Raw genomic sequence first — 13,407 nt, 5'->3', positions numbered from 1 at the left:
GTGCTCATATTTAGTGGGAATGGACCTATAGCTAGAATTTCGTCCAAATCCATGACCCTCAAGGTCGTGCCGTTTGGTCGTGAGCTGGAGGTGAAAAACCTCTAAAGGGAGCCAAAAAAGCCAAACTGGTAGCTTATGTAGAATTGGCACATCAGATGAGTGACCCCAGCAGTGGTGCAGTTCAACTCAAAGATTGATGGCAAAGTTTTGCCCTGGCTTAGGGCGGTAACTTACTACAAAATACCATGCTTTGCAGAGGTTTTTCACCTCCAACTCAGGTAATTCCTATTCTGGGCTGATGAGTGCTAAAAAGCACGAAACTGCGGTCCTCAGATGGAATAACCGAGTTGGCGGTGTATTTTAAATAATACGTTAGTTTCAAAAATTACTGTTTTCTTTGCTCGGTCTCAATTTATTTCTCCGGAGTCAAATAAGGTTGCAGCCACAAGTATAGTAACTGGTTTGTTTTCTTTTGGTGTATCTTTTGTATATCTTTTCATTGAACAGAGAATAATTCATTTGATCAAAATAAAAACATTATTTCCCTGCTGGAGAAAGCAATAACACAAACACACAACTAAAATGATCTATTTTACTCCTGAAAAATTCTTTTTCTATTCAGGTACATTTATTAATTATTTTTTTAACTAAGCTTTCACAAATACAAATATTGCAATTTTTTAAAGCTGATGAGTTTTAAAATTAATATAACTATTTCCACATTTCATTTCAAAAACAATTTAAATAATTGATACTCTGGGTCAAAAGATATGGTTTGTGAACACATGAAAGAAATTTCTAAAACTTCATCTTTGTACATGAATCTACTTTCAGATCAAAATTTACTCGAAGCATTTTGTTTTACATAGAATGAGACGTCTTTTGAACAACAAAATGAGTTTTAATTTTATTTTAGAGAAGAAAGCACTTCCAACTCTTAATACGGCAACCAAATGTTTTAGCAAAGTTTCATATTATTAATTAAAGCACAAGTATGCTCAGTGGAATATATAGATAAGTGTTAGAAACTTATATGAAAATAAGTTTTTCCTGGTACATCACCTCATCCTATAAAATTTATCAACGGACAAAAATTTAAAATAAAAATATAAAAAAACGTAATGATAATCTTCTCCTTTTGAAAATAATTTAATGTTAAAACCAAATAAGTTTTCAACTACTTAAAACTTGACAGAACTTACGGTTTTTTGAGCACACATGATGGACAGCCCAAACAGCCCATAATTGAACCTGATATGGCCTGGATGTTGAGAAAAGAGGGTAAAATGGATTGAAAGACCTAAAAATAAAAATTTCATAAAAGAAATGCAACAACAAAACACTAACATTTTCAAAAGTAGCAAAAATATTTTTTCATGCTGCTTTGTGGTAAAAGCAAAACTATGCTTCCAATAGCACCCAGTTCATTAAATATTACATCATACCTCTCTTTTCTTCTTAGAGGTATTTTAACTTAAAACACTCAGTTGTGGTTAAGATTGAAAAAAAAAAAAAAAAAAAAGAAGGAAGGAAGGAGAAAGTAAATACTTGGGGGTTTATGCAGTTTTCATGACTATCAAAAATGACAAGCTTCCTCATAGTTTCTGAAAATTTCACACTGTGCTCGAAAAGTTTTACTTGAGTTCACTATCACCCTAGCGTTTCATAAGCAAGCCCGGATCACATACCAGCAGGCCAAGCCACACAAATAAATATGAATAAATTTGACATCTTGAATTCAAATTATGTTTTTCGCAATCAAGAGTATGTTTGTGTCTGTGTGCAGGCATGAGTGTGTGTACTTGTGTATGTATGCGCTTGTGTGTAGGATAGAAATGAAACCTGGAGACGGTTTTCGCTATAAGAGCAGCATTATGAGACCGGTCGACTGTGGTGCTGCAAAGGGAGGCAGGGGAAAGATAATATCATAGGAATTCAAAACAGTCAAATGAGAACAATAAGCAATGTGATAGCTCAAAAAAACTAATTCACTTAAACCAGTGATTCTCAACCTTTCTGGGCCCATCGCCTTCTTCTCGAAGTTTGACTTACAATTACTCCCTTCCTTACCCTTCTTCCTTGAAAACAACATCAGTTGGCGCTAGCGAGTCTTGATATTTATGAATAAAATGCATAATATTAATTTAAGGTAAAATGTAAATAGCAAATTCATTCAATCACTCTTAAACTTGAAAAAAAAAAGAGTAAAAATTTTTTTTACGCTTTTTCTTTTTAAAAATAATTGATACTTGATTGTGGATCATTCACTAAGCTCATTGACATACTCTTCAAAAGCAGGAGTAATTTTTTTACAAAATTATTTTATTTTTTAAATTAGATCTGTTTGAAATGCAAGCATCAAATCAAAACTAAAAAACAACCAAATATTAAAATTCAAAAACATATTTGTTCCAAATCATTTTACCATTTTAATGCTCACTGATTGCTTTGTGCTAAGTGAATTTCAGTTACAACTTCAGTGACAAGCTTCATATTTCTCAAAAGCGCAATATAATCTCCTTTGAAGCAAATAACCAATTTATTCGTAACAGAGGCGCTGAACAACATAACTTCATTTGCTTTCGAATGATGTTGATGGAACCATATCAGGAGAGTTTTTGTTTTCCCCCACAGTTTTAAGTAAGGATCTATAAGCTTAACTCAGGCAAACTTGTAACTGTAATGCTTGAAAATGATTCCTAAAATTCCGTCTGCAAAGTAAACCCTCATTTGAGCAATTGGAAGGGGGGAAGGGGAGCAACTGACAGCCGGCTGGATTATAAAAACATAATGTAATTACGCATTCTTGCTTGCATTTTGATGCCTTTTTCCTCATAAAATGCATTAATTTCATATCCTTTGCCTCCCCCCCCCCCCCCCGGAAAACTTTGAAGTGATGGGCCTGCTGCAAAATGTTGTCAAGTTTATGCCCAGCTTCAAAAAAAAAAAAAAAAAAAGGATCTCAATCCCTAATTTCTAACTTGGCCGAGTCTTCAAATCTGAATTCCATGTCAGTTTTTAATTGGTCTAGATGATCAGTGGAAATAAGAATTTTGTCTTGGGAAGTTCAGAAATCTAGTTATCTACCACTGAACACTTTTTAAGGGTTGTAAACAGAACCAGTTCTTTATGACCAGTATTTGCCTCGTGAATATCAAACTTGCCGATGAATGATGAAATAATTTCTTTTGTCTTGATGAAGTTCATCAAGAGGTAGGAAGCTACTGAATGTCAATTTGTTTCTTTTTTACTTCCTTTTACAAAAAAGGAAGTATTGTATTCTCAAAAAGATTTTCACTCAAAATTCGGCCTTATTTCCATTTTGCTCACCCCCAAATTAATGTTGAGTTTTCTTTTTCAACCCCACCACACATGAATAAGTACCTAAGAATATATAGACACCCGAAATATTTATCTTGACATTCCCCGAGTTAATTACAACGACTTTTCTCATGACATCTGTATGTATGTATGTATGTCGCATAACTCAAGAACGGTATGTCCTAGAAAGTTGAAATTTGGTACGTAGACTCCTAGTGGGGTCTAGTTGTGCGCCTCCCTTTTTGGTTGCATTCGGATGTTCCAAAGGGGGTCAGTTACACCTTTTGGGGGGGGGGAAATCAATGTTAATTTCAATGCAAACTTATGTGGTGTTATAATTTGGCGGACACTTGGTGATATTATCGCCAGCCTTTTTGTCTTGGCAACAAATTTGGCGACAAATTTCGCAATTTTTTTAAAAATATGGTTTGAATTTGGCCATTGTTGGTGATATTTAGAGAGTAAACTATTGAATCACATTAAAATTGCCAGTAATGGGGAAATGACATTAAATTGGAGTAAAAGGAAGTCATTTGATGCACACATCATCTCGTTTAACTCTAGCTTCCTTGTCTGAACTTTGAATGATCGGTTTCATATTCGTTTTCAATTTTGATATTCGGTGGTGTTTATAATTATATTTCTTTTCTCTTGAATGCTCATTGCAGGTTGAGAACCACTGATTTAAACCTTTAACATTGCAAGCATATTCGTGACATTCAGTAAAATCAGAAACTCAATTATATTATTTGGAATCATCAGTGAAACTTAAATGTAAAAGAAAATTATCAGGAGCCACAAAAATGAGTATTTCAAACATATTAAAAAAATAGATACATTATAACATAAAAAGCAATAATAATTATAACAGTTTGAAAACAACTACTGTAAAAAAAGTATGTAATACTTTAATAAATTGACCAAATGTTTGCAAAAAAAAAAAAAAAAAAGAAGAAGAAGAAGAACTTACTTGAAACACAGCATTAAAAAACAGTAAATATTATTAGTGGGCATATTTTTATTAATGGATATAATTATTATTTAGTTTAACTCATTCACATTTTCCACACAAAAGAATTGTTTCTGATTCCTAGCTCAATTATTATTTCAAAGAATAATTTTAAAAATTAAATAAATGATTAACTTTTAACAAGTAGTTAGATCCTCCATAGCGTCATAATGATAATTTCCATTCATTCTGTATATTCTTACTGGATTTTCAAAAAGCCATACATAAAAATAAATGATCTAGAAATTTTTTAAAGCGAAAATTTGACCTTCAAGGTATGTATAGTTTAAAAAATATAGTTCGGTAATATTTTAAGTTACAAAATAAGATTTAAACGGTTATTTCAAATTGTTCCAATTAACTATCCTTAACATTTCTTCTTTGTGTGTATACCATGTTGATTTGTAAACAAACAATATATATATATACTCAGTTAGTTTTAGCCTGGGAAAAAAATGAAAATGACTTAGCAAAAAAGAGAATACCTGTATGCAACCATTTCAGTTTCTGGTACATGCCAACTTAAAACTGCATCACCCTAAAGAGAAATAAACAACATTATAATAAGAAAATATCACTTTTGCAACAGTTCATAAAAAAAAGTTTTTCTCTTATTCTTAAAGTTAAATAAGATCTAAAATAAATTACTAAAATTTAAAAACAAAGAATCATTGTTTCTATTTCATCACAAAGGTGGACGAAAGAGAATGTCTAGACTAAACAAGCAGCTAAAAAAGATAGCAAATTTGCAAATTTTAAATCCTTAACGAAATTAGATATATTATAGTTTTATTAATGTGTAAGTTTCATCGCACTGAAAAAAAAAAGTTACTTTTACTTCATGCAGTATACCAACAAACTTAGTTATGCAACCCAGAAACTACAGTTTCATCCTTGTTATGGACTCATCAGTCTGAAACAGACAGTAATCAAGCTGGAGGCAGATGTCATCTTAATTGAGGCTGAGAGTGCCAACCAACTGGTAGCTAAAATAAATTTAGTACACCAGCGAAAATCTGCAGCAATGGTACATTTCAACTCGCCAATTGAAGGCATAGCTTAGTTTGTTGGAGCTCTCAGCTTCAGTGAGATGACATCTGCTTTCAGTTTGGCTCTTCCAGGCAGATGAGTCCATAGCAAGGAGAAAAACTGAAGTCTCTGGATGGCATAATGGATGGCACTTGGTATATTACATATAGTTCTGCCTTAGCCCTGGCTTAGGGGGGGAAACTTACTGTTTATTTACTTTGTTTCTAGAACTTTTTAAGACTTAAGCAATAATACTGATGATGTACTTACAAAAAGTCTGTTGTTGCCTCAGATAATAATATTGAAAGAGAAAGAGAGAGAGAGAGAGCAAAAAGGCCTATGTATGTTTTATAATCCAACCAGATCATATGAAAAATTAATTGAATAAAAGTCTAATATGCGATTAAAAATAGTGTTACAACTGTTTGAAATGTATCAAATTTGGGACTATATCAACGCATGGTTAGATTTGTCTTCAAATGCACTAAGTTCTTTAAACTTGCCAAGTTTTTAAAAATTTGGTATTCTGGAATATTTTCATAAAAATTTATTGTTATTTATCTAAAAAGTACTAATGTAACATATTTTTGCTCAATCGTTTGTTTTCCTCCCTAGTAGAGGAAAAGATTGTTAAAAACAGCAAGGCAGCAGCACCCAGCCTGATCAAGAAAAAAACTAACAAAGTTTAAAATAAAAATCATGTGCTTCTTTTTAAATTACACTTAATAAAAAATCCTCCCAATATTCTTTTGAAAAAACAATATGGCTTAAACTAAGTTAAATTTATAGGAAAAAAATAATTTTATAAAATAATAATCTCAAGAACATTAGGCCCCATTATAAACTCTCATATTTAATCATTTCTAACATTAATGAGGAAAATCATTCAGTTTTTATGATCATATATAAAGCTGGCATTATATGTTCAACCCACCCCCCCTTAAAATATGCACTTATAACATTTAAAATATGCACCAATACTGTCCATTCTCGAAAGCAAAAACTACCACTCAGGACAGATTCCATTTCAAAAAGGGGCGATAAGCTTGAGGATGGGCACTTATCGCTCGCACTTGCTGTCTTTGAACACCTTATTTTGAACCTTTCACTTCCGGGTTTCCCTCCCTATTTTGATAAAATCACAGCAGACCTGACGCATGTGCAAATTGGCGCTAAGTCTCGGCTTAAAAAAACGAACAGGAATTACTTTTATTTATGTAAAGAAAATTTGTCAAATTCGGTCAAAAAAGAGATTTGCCTCTATCATTTTGCATTTAGCAGTCAAGGTAATATATATATGTATTAAAAAAACATTAATCCAAATTTATTCATTAGAATTCAAATGATGATTCAAAAGTGGCATTATGGTTTTGCAAATCAAAGAAATAAATCACTTAGATCCTAAGTGCGTTCCAGACAAATATTAAACAAATGATGTTCCAAAGATCTGCCTATTTTTACTTTCTTCTATATCCAATATATAGAAGAAAGTATTGGATTTGTGCAAATTTTCGAATTTTGACAGATTTGAACGTTTTGAGGTGTGTTGAGTCCATTTCGGCTATTTTTAGAAAATGTCTGTCTGTCTGTGTGTGTGTCCGTGTGTGTGTCACGTCTGTGTGTGACCAGTTTTTTGTGGCCGCTCTACAACAAAAACTACCGCATGAAATCGAACAAAATTTGGTACACATACAGTGGCTCCCAAAAGTGTTCGTACACCTATGACTTTCAACGAAATTGGCCCTTATCTGTTGGTTAGAATTAATATTTCGGAATAAGTATTTCATTATAAGATCTATGATCATTTTTTAACAAAACTGCATGAAACGTTTTAAAAAAATATTAAACTTAATTTTTTAAAAATAAAAAACCAAAAAGTGCCTGAAATTTTATCTTACAAAAGTCTTTGTACACTTTAAAATATATCTATATATTATTGAATAATCTAACTTTTTATTAAGTTATTATTTAGTAGAATATCATGCAGTATCAACAACACCTTTTAAAGCCTGGAAATAAATTTCATTCTTTATTCTTTCTTTTTTTTTGCGTAATTTCTGAGTAAGTGTTCAACCACACTTTGAGTTTTACCGCTTCTAGCTCTATTTTCGTTTCAAAGCTGTATTTTCGTAACCTAGCCATAAGATATCTCTAAATATGTTTCATTAAGTTCAAATCTGGAGATTGAGGGGCTATTTTCTAAACTTTAGGACAATTTTCAAGGCACTAGACACAAACATTGAAAACTGTGTGCTTCTTATCGTTATCTTGATGAAAAAACAAAGTTGTTTCCAATAACCAAATTTTTGGCTAAGAATGCAAAATTGGGTTTTAAAATATTTAAAGGAACGGCATGATTCATTATTTCATCAAAAAATTCCAAGCTACCAAGTCCTGATACTGATATGCACCCTCACACTAAAAAACCTCCACCGTCCAGATTAACTGATCCAACTAAGTTCTTAAGATTAAGTTCCAAATTTTTTCTTCTACTTACAGTTATACAACAATTTAACCAAAAATGTTAAATTAATTTTTATCTGTAAGTAAGACGTAATTATAAAACGTTTTGAGCTTATTTATCATTGATTTTGCGACGAAAAGCGTAAGCTTTTTGTTTTTCGCACGACCAAGAAAATTTTTGCGGGAAGAGGTCCCATTTAATCCAGCTAATCATAGAACTTGGTGAACAATTTTAGGGGAAAAATAAATGTAAAATTTTTCATTAAATTCTGCAGAAACTGTTACAGCACTCAAATGTGTATTTTTTTATAATTTTTTTAACGGTAAATCTCCGATCATGCTTTGTCAACTTTGCCGGTTGACCTCTCCTTGCCTTGTTTTCGGTCCGATTCTTTTCTTTAAAGCATTTTATCAAGCACTTTACTATAGAATGGAATAAATTAACTAATTTAGAGACATTTCAAACCAATTTACCTGTACTAAGAGGAAAAAAATCAAATTTCGAATGGTGGTTTTTTTTATGAATACAAGCCATTTTAAAGTAATAAGCACAATATTAAGGAATAAATAAACAAAAAATTAAACTCAAATGACATTTAAGGGTCAACACAATGCAAAAATATTAAATAAATGGCATATGATAATTTTAATCATCAATTTATTCGAAAATATTTGAGTGTACGATGACTTTTGTGGAGTGTTATTTCTCTGTCTCTTCGTTTTTTGACCCATTTCAAAAAGAAGATCGGTCAATATTTTGAAAAAGCTACTGGATTGTATTTAGAATGACATAGGTATAATGTGAAAAAATATTGGACTTCATATTCGAATTCAGTTTCACGTTATTTTAGTTTTACTAAAAAATTTCAAAGTGTACGAACACCTTGGGTGCCACTGTATGTGCCCCTATGTGAACTTGTGCCCATTGGTTTTTGGCGCGAATTTCTCCAAGGGGGGAGGAGCAATAGGACGTTTTTTGAGTTATCTGTACCTGCTATTCCTCATGAAGTAACTGGTGGAATCAAACAAAATTTGGTCCATACGTTACCCTTAACAGGTACAGGTGCTGATTCAATTTTGGTGTCAATAGCTCAAACGGGGGTTGAGCTATAGAACGTTTTTTGTCATCATTTGTGATTGCTATATCTCAAGAAATAATGAACCTAATCCAACAAAAATTTATCGACAAGTAGCCCTTAGACGGTATAAGAAATGATTGTATTTTGGCATCAGCAGCTGAAAAGGGGGTGGCACAATCAAACATTCTTTTTTTCGTTGTGAGTGCCATATCTCAAGAAGTGATGCTACGTTCTGGATGAAATTTGGAATAAATATTAATCCATATGTAAACAGGCGTTTTTTCAAATTTGGCACCAATCGCTCCATGGGGGGCTGATTTCTTTTTTGTATGAATAAAAATAGCTTTATTAATTTAACAATAAGAATGATAAATCATAATAGACTGCTGTCTGCGTATTTCCCTTGATTTTAATTGCTAAAAAGTGACCAGAAAATCACGATGATTTAAGCTTTTTAACTGTGGCCATCTTGTGTTTGTTAACAAATAAATGTTTGTAGTTATTTTAAGCAAGGTTTTTAAAATAATTTTCACTTTTCATTCTTTGCTTTGGAGATAAATCAGGAATTGGGATGGTCGTCAAGTTTTGGCATGTGTAATTTTGTTTTTGTTGGAAATATTGCTTCCTCGTTAAGCATGGGGAGGGATTAGAATTACAAGAAAGATATAGAAGAAAGTTTCATGATGGCCACAACATACTAGTTTTCTTTATGAAGAACAAAACATTTATTTGAAATCTTTCATCTGAGAAAAACAAATTTAAAATCAAGAAAATAAATCAGTAATAAGCATTCATTTTTAAACTTTTTAGCTTTTATACATTTATATACACAAATGCCAAAAGAAGAAAAAATATGCAATTGCATATGCAGCACATATGCATTTACATATAATCCAGGTTGTAATCAAATATTAGGGAGACTGGAAAATAAAATGTTGTGTTTTCAAACAAATAAATTTTTAAGCAGTTTTTATTTTTAATCAATGATATAACTACCCTTGTCATTAACAACTTCTGGCCATTTAATGCACAAACTTTTAATTCTGGATTGTTAAAAATAACTTGAGACTGGTTTGAACTAAAGTGTGTAGAGATGGCATTTTGGACATCAGGAAAATTTTCAAGATTTTTGTTAAATAGGGTTGGGAATAAAGGTAAATAGAATGGTGCAATATCGGTGAGTACGGTAGAAGAGGCTAACCACTATAATACACTGGTTTTATAAAAAGTTCATTTTGAACAGTGCAGTTTTGCATAATCATGCTTTACCAGTTGATATTTACTGGAAGAAACTTGCCCCACATTGCATCAGATGATTTCTCTTTATTCTGGTCGCTATATGACAAGAAACGTGAAAATTTGGATGATATCCAAAACACCATCTCCAGTCACTTTGAACTATAACCAATTGATTTTTATTGATTTACATCAGTTAAAATAAAATACATACTAGTTCGGAAATCATATCATTCCATGAGACTGAAGAGCAATCCCAAAAAGACTTTCCCTCACTAGCTATATGAGCTACAATGCCAGCAGCAAAATAGCTTACATCTATATGATCCGAACGTAAAAGTTTCCTGAAAGGAGCAAAAGCAATCATTACAAAAATACACTGTACATTAGCAGGTGAGATATCATAACTAAGATAGTAACAACCATATGTTCACGTCAAAAAAAAAAAAAGGTAGTTTTTATTCCTTGTACAAACACAGTTTGAATACAACTGGTAGAAACTGATTTGATACCACACAATGCCAGAACATTGAGTGTGGTTAGGATCTAAAACTAAAAGTTATGTATGAATTGAAATAACAAAGCAATGATAATTGTGGCTTATTTTGTAATTTACTGAACACAAATTTAAATACAGTGAAACCTGTGTAAGTTGACCGCTTGCGGTGCAGTACTTTGTTGGTCAACTTAGACAGGTGGTCAACTTATAAAGGGGGTAATGAGTTTTTTTTTTTTTTTTTTTTGCCATTTCTTGCACCATGTATTCATTTTTTGATTGATTGACACTTACTCTTTCTGTTCAACTCACTTTCATTGTTTTGTATTACTTTGAAACAATTATTTAAAATGTTATTCAAATATTTTTAGAGATTATTTTCCCAGAATGACCCCCATATGATGTGTCATGCAAATTTAAAATTTCAGTAAATTGATCCAAAAAAAAAATCTTATTATTTATGAAAAGTTCCTAAAAATTCATAGCTTCTCAAAAATTACAAATTTTTCTCATATTTATTTATAACCCCATGATAATCTACTTTTCAACAAAATAACTCCTTATTAAAGTTGGCGCACTTATTAGACGCTAGTTTTAGAAATTCCATATGTGTCAGCTAATTTTCTCTGGCTTTCTCCCTTTTCAATTAATTTTAATATTTTATACTTTTCATTGATCTCAAGTTCAACTAACTTTCTTTTTGAAGCCATTTTATGTAAAACTATAACACAAAGAGCAACAAGCTAGACTCTCATAGCTCAAAAAAGCAGTTGAAAATGAAAATATTCAATCTCTTAATCACTTGCACCAGAAATACTGCAATGCAAGTAACTTTACTCTTTAGCACAATTCCATTGTTGCCACAAAATATTGCAACTGGAAAAAAATACTTTGTATTTTTCTATTGACACATGTTTTCATTGAACAGAGAGTACAGAGGGCAATCTCAAATAGATCAACAAAAGAAAAACAAGTTTGAGAAATAAAAGGGTTCTTAGTAGTTTTCCCATGTGGTTAAACTCAAAAGGAGGTTTAGTTATGCTGCTGTTTCATTTAATTAGTAAAATGCTGGTCTGGTATCAAATATATTCTTGGAAAGCTATTAAAATAATAATAATAATAATAATAATTTGCTAAGTAAAATTTTAAAAACTAAACCAAGTGGTCAACTTACAAAGGGTTTTTTACAGTACTCCAAACCAAATTTGGTGTTCATTAGTGGTCAAGATAGAGAGGTGGTCAAGTTACAGAGGTTTTCCTTCATTATATAAGATAGGACTAATTCCGTTCCTGACAAAAGTGGTCAACATAGAGAGGTGGTCAACTTACAAAGGTGGTCAACTTTACAGGTTTTACTGTATATTGTATTCTAAAGTCAAAAAAAAAAAAAAAAAAAAAAAAAGCATTTTTTCTAAACTGCTTAGACAAAGCCAGTTACACCACATTATCTCCTCCGGTTTAGCTAGGGGTTTAAACTTGATACATCATGGGGGACCCTATGTATATTTGACACATATTAATACCCTAAACAGCAGTTGATGAAGAGAGCACCGATTTCATTGAAAGCAAAAATTATCTTTTTAAAAACATAACAAGGGATTTTCGTACCCTCCTCCCCCTCCAGCTTACAGGGGCTTCTTTTAATACCATGAAAATTACAGAGGTGAAGTAAAGGCATTAAAAATATGTTCATTTTGATGCCCAGTTTCCCTACCAGATGAAGGTACCTGGGCTCTCTTTGATGTGAAACTTCATGAGGAATTTAATTTTGCCAAGAGCACTTATAGCAAAAAGAGTACTCAAGAAGTCTTTTACATGCCGCATAATCATAGGACATGAACCTGTTGATTTTCAGTATCTTGAAAATCTACCTACTAGAGCCCGGTTCGAACCAGCCCCTTTGGGCATAAATAACATAAGTCGAACCACTATACCACTCTGTGGTCTTAAGTGATTGCATCTATCCAGCAGGTTATGAATTTGGGTAACTGGCAAGTTATTTTCTTAAGACGACCTGACCCAAGCGGACCATCAGTTGATCATTTTATAAGGACAAATAATTTTTAAAAAGATTTTGCATAGTACAAGGTGTTTCACAATTCTCTCCGGGGTCTGGGAGGCTTACTAAAACAAACATATTACAAATAAAGCAACAAGGTTGACTTAACTGGGGAAAGGAACTCTATAAGTTTTGTTTCACAAGTGTTCGAAGGTTAAAGTGTAATTAATCCCCACTTCATTCACTGTGTCACAATCAATGTTAGCAAAGCAGTTGTACAGGGTTGCCACGGAAGTTCAAGAATGAAATTCCCTGACATTTCCAGGTTTTCCAGGTGGTTTTGAGAAAAATTCCAGGTTATCGATCTCCACCTTCATTTTGCAACATTAATATATACATCTCAAATTTTGATAAAACTTACCTCATTTTCAAACTTTACAAACAATGGTTACCAAATTTAATTTACTCAAGCTGAAATAATCAAAAATATGTACTAAGGGTGGTTCAATTTTTTTTTCCCTCTCAGCTCGAGTCCAAGACACCCCTTATTTTTTTTTAGACTTACTAATAGTATTGTGCTGTAAAAGTTTTAACTTCTTACTCAAATTTTAAGAGGGCGCTCAATGACCCCTTAATTTAACATTAGCTCTAGCATAGAAAAAGTCACAAATTTAGAAACATTTAATTTCCCCAGCTGTTTTTTTTTATGTAAGTAATTATTTTATTGCAATGAATATGCATACAACTCGTGTAGATTATAGTATGTAACATTGTT

General features: G+C 32.0%; 1 protein-coding gene across 1 annotated transcript in view; it reads right to left on the bottom strand.

Moving 5' to 3' along the window:
• Positions 1-1,173: 1,173 nt before the first annotated feature.
• The window catches only part of LOC129220714 (protein zyg-11 homolog B-like), a 44,974-nt gene continuing 32,740 nt past the window's right edge, over positions 1,174-13,407 (bottom strand). The window contains 3 exon segments of the mRNA XM_054855144.1: positions 1,174-1,300; positions 4,816-4,868; positions 10,352-10,481. Coding sequence (XP_054711119.1) covers positions 1,174-1,300; positions 4,816-4,868; positions 10,352-10,481 — 310 coding nt within the window.

The sequence above is a fragment of the Uloborus diversus genome, chromosome 4 (genome assembly GCF_026930045.1).
Source record: "Uloborus diversus isolate 005 chromosome 4, Udiv.v.3.1, whole genome shotgun sequence".
Lineage (NCBI taxonomy): Eukaryota > Metazoa > Arthropoda > Arachnida > Araneae > Uloboridae > Uloborus > Uloborus diversus.
Note: the sequence above shows the minus strand (reverse complement) of the source record. Positions and strands in the feature narration are given on the sequence as shown.